A 15,294-nucleotide genomic window follows, 5' to 3' on the forward strand; every position below is an offset into this window, starting at 1 on the left:
GATGTAGATCTGGAGACGTAGTAGTAGATGGCCTGCCTTTGACGTTGGCTGCATCCAGAAAAGATACTTGCAAGGAAAGATACTCTGCACCCTACCGACTCCCACCCGATCTGGCGGTGATGTGTGGCCTTTGCAGACAAGCATGCCTACTGCACACAAGGCGTCCAAAGTAACTCACGCATATCTCAGTCTCCTGACATTGTCTTTGCTCTGGCACTTTAGTGAAAATAAGGAACTGAGCACAATTTTCAAAATCTTAAGTAAAATCTCCATCCCCATCAGATCCTGAATGGCCAAAAGCTACCTTTTGTAAGGCAATGCTAAAAAACGTCACTGACCTTCTTTTTCTAGTTTAGATCTTGACACTAGATTTCTGCATAATCCATCAGCCTAGAGAATGGTAATTATCATTATAAAATATGTAAATTATAAATTAAAATTTAAGCTTATCTCAAACCGCCAATCAGCCATTCAGGACTCTGGTGTGTTTCATATCATGGATCTATGACACAATGCGATTTGTATATATCATGATACATAATACAACATATACATACCTAATTTTTGTTACGTTCTTTTCATGTACATTGGGCTCCTTTCCATTTTCGTCCCACAAGTTCCAATAAATCGGATCCTTTTCATTCGCCAAAGCAGAGCAATTGAGTTCTACATCTTTTCCTACAACGAATGTTCTGATCTTAGAGATTCAGATTTCCCAAAGGGGTAGAATTACTATAATCAATATATGTTAACCCAATACATAAAGCTAATGAAGTGCTACATTCCAGAAAGAAAGAGATCAGCCTTTTTAAACATTTTTAACATTAATTTAAAATGTTTAAATATGTATAAAGCAGAGAAATTGGGTAGCAGTTTTAAGCCATCAACAGAATATGAACTGGTTTCTCTTCAAATGTTTATGTTCAAATAAGTTATTGAAACTTAGAGTGGCCAGTGGGCCTTCTTTTCAACATACAGTTTAGTAGGTAGGGCTAACACTCCCATGGCAACTTCTAGAAAAACAAAAAGGATAAATCACATAAAAAAATGGAATTAGCCAACAATTAAAGACATCAAAGTGCAGTGAAAACAAAGAGAAACAGTTGAGCTGAAAATGCAATCAGGAGAAGCACTTCTAGGGGGAGCTGAGATGTTATTCTTTGGAGAAGTTGGTTTGGGTTTGTACAGCACAAGTGAAGTCTCCTAGAGAAAAGAAAGCCCAGGGGAAATTCTCACAGGCTTGCAGAATTACTGCTGAAGGCTTAGGCAACAGAGGAGACCACAAAGGCTAAAGGGCCTCTCCTACAGTCTCGAGGTTCTTAGGAGAGAAAGTCCCACTTCAGGGAAAAGGTGTCTGACAAATAATGACCGAAGTCCCTGCATGCCCCATCCCCCGTCCCCACCCCCTAACCACACTGCAGGAAATACCAAAGGAAAGGTTTCAGACTCACAAAAAATTATCCCAGATGAAAGCAAGGCACTACATGAGCAAATGAAGAGCACAAGAAAATACAAACAGTTCAGTAAATATAAAAGAATTTTGGTTACTTAAAGCAATAACAGTGCCGATCTACCGTGAGTTTTATCACATATGCAGTAGAGAAATATGTAAAATAATGGCACAAAGTGAGGTAAGAAGACAAAGGAAATTAACTATGGCAAGGTTCTCTCATGTTGTGAAGTTATAAATGTCCTGAAATGTCCCTTTGATTTCCTGTACTAAGACAAAGATACATACTGTAATCTCTAGAATGACTTAGCGAAGGGTACAGAAAGGTATAACTAGAAAGAAAACAAAGAATATTAAATAAAAGGAAGAAAAAAATACTTTATGAATCCAAAAGGAAGTGAGGAATAACAGGAACAAATAACAATAAGGCAACTAACAAACAAGTGACAAGATAAGATGCTTCATACCTTCATATCTTATCTTCATACAAGATAAGATACATCGTTAAATGTAAATGGACTAAGGGGCTCTGGGATTGCTCAGTCGGTTAGGCATATGGCTCAGGTCATGATCTCACAGTTCGTGGGCTCAAGTCCCGTATCAGGCTCTGTGCTGACAGCTCAGAGCCTGGAGCCTGCTTCAGATTCTGTGTCTCCCTCTCTCTTTGGACCCTCCCTGCTCAGTCTTGCTCTTTCTCTCTCTCAAAAATAAATAAACATTTGAAATAATGTATTTCAATCACCTAATACAAAACATGATTTAGCATATGTGAATTTCTTCTTTTCCTTCCTTCCTTTCCTTATGGAAAAGAATTACTCAACTGGACATGTTAATCTCATCAAGGCCTGTCTAGATGGTCAATTAAGGCCACTGATTCAAAGCTCATTGATTCATCAGTCAAATATTCAGAACACAGGATAAGTCTGAATCATTTCTCCAGAGTGTTCTCTCACAGGGTTTTTGTCTTTAAGAATGACCATAAAGACTATTAGAGAAAAGTCACAATGGGGCAACCAAAACCCTATGTAAAAACCATGGATAGTTATATGTTTTCAACATACTGTTCATTTTCAACAGCCTAAAAATGGCAACATTTGAACAATGTCATACTTTCCTTGCTTTTGTAACTTCCTTCACTTAACCTGGCATGTGTTATGTACACACAATGTTGATCAATCACGAATCACATTTGGCCTTGGAAGACTCAATTATGCACCCTGTTCATAAATGTGGAATACATGAATGTCAACATATACCTAATTCCACCTTCACACGGTTAATCTTTGGTCCAAGAAGAACAGGAATTATTTTACTGCGATCTAAAAGTGAAAAAAAAAAGAAAAGAAAAATGTTTCAGCCTTGCCCCGAGCTTCTCTAAGACAAGTATTTGTTGTAATATGCTTACACTATGTAACAAAGATTCTAACTAGTCATCCCTATGTTATATTTTCAGTAAGTAATGGTTGCGACTAATATTGTTTGTTTCACTCTCCATCAATGTGAAGCTAATATAACTGGAGGAAACGCACTAAATTTGGTTTCCCTCAGCTTCTGCTGCTCTATGACAGAGGAAAATGTCCATCCAGGAGAGACAACCACATCCGTAGGGTTTAGATGCAAAGTCACTGGGAAGTGCGTTTCTGCTCCGCCTGTATTCCTTCTGTCTGTCCTTCTCAACTCCTGGAAGACAGATTTATTGGCCACAGGGTCTCTATCCGCGCTGTAGGCAAGGCACTCTCTCAGATGCCGACCCTCCCCTTGCGGGCACTGAGGGGAACACAGCTTCAGTTCTCTGCTCTCGCTGAGTCTCTTGCCTCACGTTAGTCCTGGCCCTGCAAGGTGTCCACAGGCGTGGGCTCAGCTCTCCTTCTGTTCCAGAGTGGCTTCTGACCTTGACCAGAGGCACATAATACTCTCCGCCTCCGCCTCCCTGCAGTAACACTTTGGAAGGAAATAATGCCCCTAGCAGCCTCCCACTGAATGCTTTCATACAGCCCAGGACAGCGATAACTGCAGACCCTTGAGAGCCCCTGCGGTCCTATGTTGAAATTGCTATGTTGTCAAGTTCTCGTTACTCTTCTGGTCGGCACTGGTGACTTTCTCCATGACCTAGACTTGCCCTTCTAGTACATCTGGCACTCCTGGGGCACATGCAAGTAACGTCCAGAGCAGCCTTCCTGGGGCTTACCGGTGCTCAGCAAACTCAATGCCTGAGCCCAGGGAGTAAAAGGCGACTCAAGAGCTATCCTGCAGCACTGTCACCTACCTAAGCTCTCTCAGGAAGTGTAATGCTGCAGAGCGAAGGGTCGAGACGGGAGGGGTGACTGTGTGGGTAAGAAGTGGAGGATGAAACCCACAAAGTGCAAGCCCTGGTGAGTCAGATTTGGTTCCTCTGGGATTCAGAGTCTCTGGGCAAGCCTGGAATGGATGTAAGTGGGCAGCGTGACCGGGGATGCTTCCAGAGAAAGAAGGAACTCTCAGGCCTTGAGAGTATGGAGGAACATGAACTGATTCAAGGACGAAGGGGCAAGAGGCGGTTTTGCTGAAAATTGCTATTGCTTCTCTTTCTCTGGATCCATCTCCCCTGCCCCCGCCCCTGCCGCCAGTAATGTCAGTGGGAGCCCTGGGAAGAGGTGCTGTAAAAGGATATCTTTAGGACAGGACAGCTTTAAGACAGTATGCCATCTACTAAAACTCAATACATATCATTGGAAACCCCGAGTCCCCTGTCCCCAGTGTGTCTTCCTCTCCATCCGTCATGTCCCACCTCTAGACTTAGCTCAGAGTCCCCTGACTCTGATCTTCTTCTGGGCTCCTTCTGCATCCTAACGTCACACAGATGTGTCTGGTTTCATACACCAGGTACTTCTATGTGGCTTATCACCTCTCCTGACTATGATCAAATTCCTCGACAATAGTATATAAGTCACCTCATTGCCTAGTTCCCTGCTTCCTTTACCCCTCAGTACTCAGATGCTCAGTACAGTTTATTGAATACAGGCACCCTCAAAAAATACCTTTTGAGTGAAGGCATACACTGAACAACAAAACATTCCACAAATAACTCAAATACAAAATAAGAGTGAGACATTCTCCTATATAAAGGTCATTTGCTATCCATCCCCACAATCACCAATCTCTCTAGTGTGGTGAATGATGCTCAAATTATTTGACCTTTCTATTTGAGCTAGTGATGTGGTCACAACTCGAAATAAGTTGTCTCTGGATTCCTGTGCTGGGTTAGAAGAAAGAAAACTCTGTTTTATAAGATATGCTTGTTTCTTACCAATTCTAAAGTTTCTCTTACCTCCAACAATGGTGATATTGATGGTTTTGGTGACATTAAACAGTTTTCCATTATGAGGGATGAAAAACACACAGGTGTAATATCCCTGATCTTTAAACTCTGCATTCTTCTGTAAAACTGGGCTTTTACCATCCTTTATCTTTTTACAGTCCTGTTTTGTAAAAAAGAAAAAAAAAGCAAGTTAAAATATTTTAAGTAAAAGCAGTATCATATTACAATATTACACTGATTCAAATTTTTAAAATATTTTTGTAGAAAAAGGGAACCAGGATGAAAAGTAGCAATTTCTGAGTCGATGTCCCAGTGATTTGGTACTGCCTATGCAAAAACAATGAAACACAGTTCCATTACTGTTATTATTACTGTTACTAATACATGCTGGGAAGTAGAATATAGGAGGAGCTATAGCTGCTTCCATCATCTTCTTTTGACCTCTCTTACACACAAAAGAGGGGAAAGGGTAAAGAGAAAGGGAGAGGAAGAATGGAGGAAGGAGTTGAAGGATGGATGACAAGGAGAAAAAGAGATTGAACCCTACAACAACAACATTTCATGCTTGGGTGAAAACTTTTTGCACAACTCTATTTCATAACACTTTTAATCTAATTTCATGTACTCAGGAACACCAGGGCAGAGGTAGTGGAGGTAGGAGCAGAATTACTCAGAGACCTGAGTAACTAGCTGACTACCTAACCCCTTGATGTCCTTCGCCAGAAGACAGTGGACTGATCAGAAATTTATCAAGAATATTCAAATATGTAGGCACACACAAACATGTCTCTCCATCACAAATTTCTATATGGTCACAGGAATGAATGAAGAAAAGCAAAAAACCCCAAAAACCTACCTTCTCCAATCCAGCCATTGGTCACCTATAGAAGAGGTTCTGAAGCAATCTAAGGTCCAGATATGAAGAATAGGAACTAAATTGCTAAACTTGACAATGTGATGCTGTACCTGTAAGCACCAAACAAGAAGAACATACTGCCCACATACCTCTCTTGAACCTGCCAAAGCTGGCAGCAAGGGACCCCTGCTAAAGCTGGGGCAGGCCTAGGGGTTGCTCAAAATGGGTTGGTGAAGCACCCACATGTATCCCTCAACTAAGTAAATTGTCTGTGTATGTCAAAGTTTTATAAAGCCAAACTTTTTTTTTGAAGGCACGTTAAAATGTCAATGAGTCTTCATTTTTATTCCAATCAGTGGCTTACTGATTTACCTTCCTTGCTCTCCTCCCATCAGGTAGGCCAGGATCAATAGACTGAGAATACTGAAGCAGTTAATCATCTAGCTAAAAGCCTCCTTGATAGATCTCTTTTCTACATTTAAATATCCACATGTTGACATTTCTTAAAACCTAGTACAGGGAACCTCACAAATTTAAATGTATTGCCAAGTATTTGCACACTGGACAGGAAATAGAATCAAGTGAACTCAGGACTAACTCAGACATTTAGAAAACATGTAGATAAGAGCTCTCCTTGAAAACTCACAAGTGGTCAAACAAAAGATGCCAACAAAAGTTTCTAGGAAATCATCTATAGCTTCAACTTTCCAAAGGACTTCTGTCTGGATCATTCTCCATACAGCCCATTAAAACTTCCATGACAGAGTCACATTTGTTCTTCTATAGAAATAATATAGTCAGGTATGTTCTTCTATAGAAATAATATAACTTGTGTTATGTGGCTGCATGTATGTATATTATGCATGCAAATATTATATATATGTAGACTGTACATCTATATGTAACCTGTATGTTGACGTATATATAATATCCACAGTACTGTCTAAAAGAGCTCTTACCATTCAAGTTAAAGGTATACCAGCTGAAGAACATAGGCAATCCACAAAAGAAGCAATACTGAGATGCAATAAATATATAAAAATGTTTAAGTTATTAAGAAAAGAAATGGAGAAAAAACTATTAGAAATTACAGAAATTTTTCATGCCAGATTTCTAAATGTCTGAAAGTATGACTTCTTGGTGTGGTAGTGGTGGTTGAAAAGAGGGTTTTGAACTCCCCAAGAGGAGTCAGCTACTGTGGAGCAAAAGCCATAAATGTGCTTATGGCCTTTGATCCAATAATCCTACTTTTAGGGAATGTGATTAAAAAATAAAATTATACACACACTAAGAGTTACAGGAATGATATTTATTTTAGCCTTATGAAGAATAATGGAAAGTAGGAAACTAACAAATGTCCAATACCATGGGATTACTTAGATAGAAGTATAAAAAACACTGGAAACCCAGATTTGGAAGAATGTTTAAAGATGCAGGGGAATAATCACAATATACTTTTTAAAGGATAAAGGAAAAATACAGGCATAAAATACCACTTTTTATTTTTAAAAAAGTTTCTTTTAAATGCCACGTTTTAAAGGTAGATGTTGGGGCTCCTGGGTGGCTCAGTCAGTTAAGCATCCAACTCTTGATTTTGGCCTCAGCTCATGATCCCACAGTATGCGAGTTCAAGCTGTGAGTCAGGCTCTGCACTGACAGTGTGGGACCTGCTTGGGATTCTCTCTCTCCCTCCCTCTCTGCCCCTCCTCTGCTCTCTCTTTCTCAAAATAAATGAATAAACAGTTAAAAATAAAAGTAAATGTTTACACACACACACACACACACACACACACACACACACACACACACCCTAAAGTCTCTGGCTAGTGGGATTATGAGTGAGCTCTGCTAATTTCATTGTCCATTTTTCCATCTTCCAATTTCACAAAAGGAACTCATATGTTTGTTGCGGGGGGGGGGAAGTATATACAATAGAATTTAACATTTTAAATACACATGGCAGAAGAAAATGCAAACCTATAAGCTAGCAATCTTAAAAATCAATTTCCCAAAAGGGAAGGGCAATGAAAGAAGGACAAGGAAGAAGGAAGTGTTATCATTTACCGAACAGTTCTAATGGGGCGAGGACTCATTTTAGCAACCCTGCTGGGCGCCTGGCTCAGAGGGGCCAGCTAAGCTGTGTGTGTGTCTNGGAATTTTGTCTTTTGTTTCCTCAAGTCTTGTATTTTTAAGTTTATTTTTTATTTTGAGAGAGAGCGAGAGAGCACATGTGCAGCACGCAGGAGGGGCAGAGAGAAAGAGAGAGAGAATCCCAAGCAGGCTCTCCACCACCAGTGCAGAGTTCTCTGTGTGGCTCGAACTCGTGAGATTATGCGTGACCTGAGCCGAAATCAAGAGTTGATGCTTCACTCACTGAGCCACCCAGGCACCCTTTTCCTCACGTCTTAAGTTAAATTATTTTAAAACCATTACCTTATACAATGCTGTTCTATTGGCCAATGGTTGATAGTAGTCATTTTTACAGGGTACATGCAAAGATTTCTGAACTTCTATGGTTTTACTAGTTAGTAGTTTTTCAGCAAAACAGCTGTCTTTACTTCTTCCAATGACATTTAATTTCCATTTATGAGTATTATTTCTATGAAAAATAAGGTTTAAAGATATTTTATTAGTACAGAGACTTTGCAAATACCACCTTTCAATAGCCAATGAAATTCTTTCCATATTATGTATAAAGAGACTTATTCACTGATGCTCAGACTCTGCTCCATTTTGGTCCTGTGCAGCAAGAAATGTACAATTGTCATGGGATGGGGCAAGGGGCAGTGGAGGAGAAGAACCTGAGTGGTCCTACACACACACCCCCTATTGCATACCATCTATTATAGATGTCAGACAGAAATGTTTAAAATTTCAATGAGCTTTGAAGATGGGCAAGTTCAAAGACTCTTAACCCAGGCTGGGACAGTGGCATTGGTTTCATGAGGTCCACAAACAAACTCTTGAACTTGTGTTCTGGAAGTTTCTATATACGCACCAGGTTTTATATTCCTTTGGGCAGTTTCTTCCAATCCTCTTCTCCTACTGTTGAGTAAACCCAAGTCTGGATTGGCTGCCCTCACGATTGCTGTACTAGCACTTTACATGCCTTACTGAACAAAGGTTAGTTTGAATAGATTTTATTATCGTTCCTTCTGATTAGAAATTAGTAATCTGGAAGAGGAAACAACTTTAACCCTGTTTTTACAAAGGAGCTCCATTTTTTTAAAAAGTTTACTTATTTTAAGAGAGATAGACAGAATGAGAGCAGGGGAGGGACAGAGAGAGAGAGAGGGTAAAAGAGAATCCCAAGCAGGCCCCTCGCTGTCAGTGCAGAGGATGACACAGGGCTCAAACCCACGAACCTGTAAGATCATGATCTGAGCTGAAATTAAGAGTAGGACGCTTAACTGAATGAGCCACCCAGGTGCCCCTAAAAAGGAGCTTCTAAGAAAGGAAATGTTTGCAACATGATGTTTGTTTAAACTGCACATTCGAAGGGGGCCTGGGTGGCTCAGTCGGGTAAGTGTCCGACTTCAGATCAGGTCATGATCTCACGGTTCATGAGTTCGAGCCCCACATCAGGCTCTGTGCTGACAGCTCAGAGCCTGGAGCCTGCTTTGGATTATATGTCTCCCTCTCTCTCTGCCCCTCCCCTGCTCAGATTCTGTCTCTCTCTGTCTCTCAAAAAGAAATAAATATTAAAAAATAAATAAACTGCACATTCGATATATGGATCCACATACTAAACGCAACAGACGTGTGTTAAGTTGTCCTGTGTCCATGACACATTTGTACCCACCACAGGCTCTTGCAGCCCCTACTCTTCACCTGCAGTAGCATGGAAGGAAGACCAGCACTCACTGAACTCCAGGGATTGTATGGAATATGGATAATGGAGATATCTATTTCCCTTACTTGCGATCTGAAAGCTAAAGTTCATGTAGCAACAGGGCCAGAATGCAAATGCACATGAGCTTGGCCCTCAAGGACAGGACTGCACTGCCCAATACTATGTTTTCACAGTCGGTGTGTGAGTCTGGTCTCTCCTCTGGGTATGCATTCACACAAGATTGGTCAGGACTGGGCGGGAAGCGGTGGGTGGGTTGACAGACTGTCCTAAAGGTTGAAAGCAGTAGGTCAATGGCCATGGACCATAATAGAGCTACCTGGTCCTTGAAATGGATTCAGAATACCACTGGCATCATCTTATTCTCAAGTGTGTCTACTGTTTCCCCTACTTCAGTCCCACTGAGCTGGAAAGAGACCTATTTCCAGATCTTTCTGTCCCATCACTTATGAGGAAGAGAGTACATGCATTTCATCTTATCAGGCCATGTTGTTCTCCACTTCTGCAGTCCTAACACCCAGTAAGTCCTGACGGGTGGAATGCTCCCGTGTCCCCACCACCGCACTGTGGGTGCTGAAACATGTGGATGCCGGCCTTGCTCGAGGAGTCAGGCCAACTGACCCAGAGCCTTGATCATCTGTGTTCTCATACAGGGCCATCCCATCCTGGTTGCGAGAGCCACTCCTGCCCCACAAGAAGGGATTTGAAAAGCTCTGGGCCATTCTTGTGAAGCCCCTTACCAAGCCAAGCTTGTTTGTCAATTCAGAACATGATTGAGTCATGATTTGCTTGTGCCTTTTTCCTCTATCTTCATGGCCTCCCCTCTACCACTGAAAGCCCCCTCTTTCCTGTGTCCCCTCCCTTCTTGGTGGATTTTCCCCTTAAAATTTTATCAGGATTGAGGTATCAGTCTCCAGAGGAATTTGATTATTAGCAGAGGACTCCCTAGAAATGAAACGATTATGGTTCTAATGGTGGGGGAAAGGATTCCGGGGATGGAATCCGGCCTTTGATGGATTCCACACAAAATTCCAAAGGCTCACTCCCACGTGTGCATGCGCGTGCGCGTGCGCACGCGCACACACCCCCCCCCCGAGGCAAACCAGTGAACGCTATTTGAAAAAGCCCCCATCTTCAATACCTCTAGGCACCCAAAACAACCTGTGTGGGGTCCCAGTTACTTTCAAAACCATTATAAAGTCTGCTCCTGATACCATCGCTTTCGTCTCATCTTATTCATTAGCCTCAAACATGCTTTAAAGTTTGTCACCACAGCCCCGGAGCCACCGCGCTGTTCTAGCCCTGGCACACCCTCTTCCTGGTTCGCCACACGTCTCTGACAGCCTGTTTATTTGATTATTCCACTTTTCCTTCCTAACCCAGGCTGTGTTCCCCACCTTCCATATCAGAAGGAAAGTTAATGCTTTCCATCCCTATCTGTCTCCAAGCGACATTTGTAGATAACTGACTCCTCCCTTCCATGTGCTCTTTCTGCCCAGTCCAGAATGCTTCCTTGAGTCATGCCTTTATTCAGTCAGGACTAAGCAGATTTTTTTTTACCCTATTTGTGAGTATTCATTCTACTTTTGTGTGAAAAGACCCAGTTGTGACCCGTTTCTGGAATCATCACCCTTAAAGGGTCACATAAAAGTCACTGCTAGTCAAAACAAACAACAGAAAAAGAGTTCTCAAATTTCTCTGACTCCTGGAAGTGCCTATGCATAAAAACAAACCCAAATGACCTCATTGTGTGTAAAACCACAGGAACGATAACAAGGTTTCACTGTCCTATCTCACTGTGCTCTCAACGGCACTGGCTGTCAATAATGATCAGGACCCACCCCAGAAATCTGCTACATCTGCTGGCGGGCGTACCACCACCACTCCTCTGGCCCTGAGCTATCTTCCACAAGACAGTGTCAAATCTCTATAGAAATACACGTAGACATACATACCCATGCAAGTACGCACACTGCACCATAAATGTGCCAGATAAACACTATGGCACCAACACTAATAATCCATCACATAGATCACTGCTTGTCCAAGTTACTCCTTCCCTCTCACCCAATAATGTATATAGAGAACCCAGTTCAGTGATAATCATTGACACATTCAGTTGGTTGCTCTTGATGAGGAGTGTCCTGGTATACACTGGAGTGGTGTGGCCTGCGAAAGCTGTGCCAAGCTCTTTCTGTGCTCTGCTTTCTCACTGCCCCTGGCTGTAGGCTTGCGATTGACTGCAAAACCCACACACCCTTCACTAACACTACTGCCTGGCCCTCAACAGAACCCGAAAAAATTAACTAGATGTGTCCATATCAATTCTGACCCCTCTCCTCACCCTGAGGGTATCACCCAGGAAGCCGAGGCTACCCCCTTCACCACATGTTCATTATGGAAACTTCGCCAATTTGCATTTGGCCAGCAACTCTTGACAACAGGAAAAGCTGAATTTTAAAACGAATTTCATTTGCTACCCACTTACCTTTTGAAGGATCCCCTAAAAGAAATATTAAGGTAATCTTTTACTAAGGTCACTAAATGGGGTGTCTGGAAGGCTCAGTCGGTTAGGCGTCTGACTTCAGCTCGGGTCATGATCTCACTGTTGGTGAGTTCAAGTCCCGCGTCGGGCTCTGTGCTGACAGCTGAGCCTGGAGCTTGCTTTGGGTTCTGTGTCTCCCTCTCTCACTGCTCTTCCCCACCCATGCTCTGTCTCTGTCTCTCTCAAAAATAAACATTAAAAAAATTTTAAAAAAGATCACTAAGAAGATAAACACAAGGATAACATTTAATTTAATTTCCCAATAATGAAGTATTTATTGAATGTTAGAGGAAGAGTAAGGGAGAATAAATGCATGGATTATTCTTTTGGACTGCTGTATATTTGATTTGTGGAACTAAGCCCAAGAGTGCTATGAAATATGCTATCGCAAAGGGAAGTCATACTCACCCCTTTTGGAAAATGTAAGATCCACTGTCCTCCAACTCAATTGGCCAAAACTCCAAAATATAATCGTGCAAAGTAATTCTGGGTGAACTTCTTGAGTTTAGCTCAATGTGTCCATGTGATCCATTGTTCTTGTACCACTTGATGGTGGTTGTTTCATTATTGTGCTCAGATGCTGATGAGCAGTATCTCAGATAGAAAGATTCCCCTTCAATTGCAGTGACGTGATGACGTGAAATACAGGTTTCTTCATAAGATTAGCAAAGTGAAAGGAAAAAACTCAGGTAAATTTTTTCTTTCCTAATGCATTAGATGAATAAGCCAGGTTGGTAAGAAAATCGTAAGCAATCTCAGTATCTCAGTCATGTGGGTTCTCTTATCTTAGGGCCAATCCTTCCAATGCTGCGCACTTTTAGGACATAAATGAAGACACCATTTCCAACAGCTTTTCCCAAACAGGAAGGTACCAAAACTTAACCTACCATAGCTAGACGACAGATAAATGTAGTGTAAGCTTTTCAAAGAAAATGCTACCCATTATAATTTCTTTGTAAGGAAAGCCACAGAAGTCACAGCATTGCCAAATCTACACCACCCCCCCAAAGCTGGAGAGTTGCCATGGAAATGAAAACCAGAAATTTGGAGGCCTCAGAGTTCTTCATCTGTCTCAGCAGAAGTGTCACCTTGCCTGCTCTCAACCAGCCTGCCTAACCTTTTCCTGGGCAGACGGGCAGATGCATAAGGTGCTCCAATGTAGCTTAGAGCGTGTGAGAGTTCACTCTCTCTCCAGGTTACCATGTGGATCATCAAGGATCGATTAATATAATATCATTCCAAGTCTGGGTATCTGCCACTTCCCTCCTTACATTCCCATACAATGTTATATTCGTTTCAGATGTACAACATATTGTTTCAACAATGCTATACATTACTCAGTGTTCACCATGATAACTGTGGCCACCATTTGTCACCATACAATGTTATTACAATATTATTGACCATACTTTCTATGCTGTACTTTTCATCCCCATGACTTATTTTCATTTTATAAATTATAGTTTTTTCATAGTGTAAAAATATATTTTACATATCATTTATTTAAATATTTATATATTTTATATTGTTTATTTTATACATTATAGTTTGTTTTACAGTTATTTTCTAACTNCCCCCCACCCCCACCTTCCCTCCGGCAACCACCAATCTGTTCTCTGTATTCAAGAGTCTGGATTTGTTTGTCTGTTCATTTGTTTTGTTTTTTAGATTCTACCTATAAGCAAAATTATATGGTATTTGTCTTTCTCTGTCTTATTTCACTTAGTGTAATACCCTTTAGGTCCATCCATGTTGTCACAAATGGCAAGATCCCATTCTTTTTGTGGCTGAGTAATATTTCATCACACACACACATATATATAAAATAAAATATATAATATACTTATATGTGTGTGCATGCATGTGTGTGTATACACATATACATATATATCTTCTTTATCCATTCATCTATCAATGGACACTTGGGTTGCTTCCATATCTTAACTATTGGAAATAACGCTACAATAAACACAGGGGTGCATGTACTTTTCCAGTTTCCTTTGGGTAAATACCTAGTAGTTAAATTACTGAATCATGTGGTATTTATATTTGTAATTTTTTAAGGAAGCTCCATACTGTTTTCTGCAGTGGCTACACTAATTTATATTCCCACAAATAAGATTAACTGAATTTTCAGAGTGAGAATCCTTAAATTAACTAGAGCATTTCTCCCAGGCCATGGAGAAAATGCCTCCTCTATAGTTAGGGTCTATTTTTCAAAGCAACTGTTTGGTTTTAATTCGATGTTGTTAACCACAATGTAAAGAGGAAGTGGCTCAAATGGTAGAAGTAGTCTTTGAAAACATGGATGTCAAATCTACCTCAAAGTACAAGTGTTAATGCATATCAACCTTGTGTTTGGTGGTTGTTCTAGAAACTCCATTTCACATTTTGGTTCTCCAACAGAGAAGGTGTGATACATGTGTAAGTGTTAGTTTAAATTGGCATCCGAAAAGACAGTATGTCCAAAACAATTTGATGTGCTTTCCTGTTTCAGAGGTATAATAAGCATAAAACCATACAATATGCGCTCTTCTGTGTTTGGATTCTTTCCTACATAATCATGTCTCTGATAGGCATCCATGCTGCTGCATGTGGCAGTGATTTGTTTTTTCTCATAGTTATGTAGTATCCAGTTGTGTGGGTATATGACAATTTATCCATTCTATTCGTGTTGAACATATGAGTTATTTCCAGGTTTTGGCTAATATTTTTTTAAAAACTTCTAAAAATATCTGTGTCTGTGTTGTGATAGGCATATTCACCATTTCTTTCTGGGAGTAGTTATCCTTTGAAGAACCATAACCTGGTTTACATTCTTTCCAGGGGTAGATGGTTGGAGTGGGAAGTTCTCACTCTCCTGGCAATTAATGGCTTCAGCTACTAACCTTATGCTTAACACTACAGTCTTTGTTGATTAGAAATGGTTTTTGGTTGAAAAGAATTAGTGGAGTTCAAGGTGTGTGGATTGCCCATAACAGGTACTCACTCCCATTTATACATGAATAGAGAGCAAGAATCCAGCAGTGTCAGCAACCTAGATGTCTGTGTTTGGAATTGCCTTGAGTTGGGACAGTAAATAGGATGTTGTCACTCAACTTCTACTAGGTTAAATGAAACCTCCTGTAGAATATTGTCATATTTGCTTAGAGTAAAGCCTTTATGAAGGTGTCATAAAAGCACAAAGAGCTGGGACCTTAGTAACCTTATAGAATGGGCTGTCTGGCTGTTTCTGAGCCTGAAACATGTTTCATTATAATTTGGGAGCAAGGCTATTAGCATATGTCTATAGAGT

The 15,294-nt window shown here is 40.8% G+C and overlaps 1 protein-coding gene across 2 annotated transcripts in view; it reads right to left on the minus strand.

Annotated features, from left to right (window-relative positions):
* IL18R1 (interleukin 18 receptor 1) overlaps window positions 1-15,294 on the minus strand; it is a 36,976-nt gene that overhangs the window by 13,822 nt on the left and 7,860 nt on the right. For both annotated transcript variants that reach the window (XM_077749214.1, XM_077749213.1), the window contains exons 3-7: window positions 12,408-12,651; window positions 8,038-8,203; window positions 4,758-4,908; window positions 2,707-2,769; window positions 558-678 (exon numbers count right to left, since the gene is read on the minus strand). In XM_077749214.1, the coding sequence (XP_077605340.1) occupies window positions 558-678; window positions 2,707-2,769; window positions 4,758-4,908; window positions 8,038-8,203; window positions 12,408-12,651 (745 nt within the window). The remainder of the gene's footprint in view (window positions 1-557; window positions 679-2,706; window positions 2,770-4,757; window positions 4,909-8,037; window positions 8,204-12,407; window positions 12,652-15,294) is intronic.

The sequence above is a fragment of the Crocuta crocuta genome, unplaced genomic scaffold (genome assembly GCF_008692635.1).
Source record: "Crocuta crocuta isolate KB4526 unplaced genomic scaffold, BGI_CrCroc_1.0 scaffold118, whole genome shotgun sequence".
Lineage (NCBI taxonomy): Eukaryota > Metazoa > Chordata > Mammalia > Carnivora > Hyaenidae > Crocuta > Crocuta crocuta.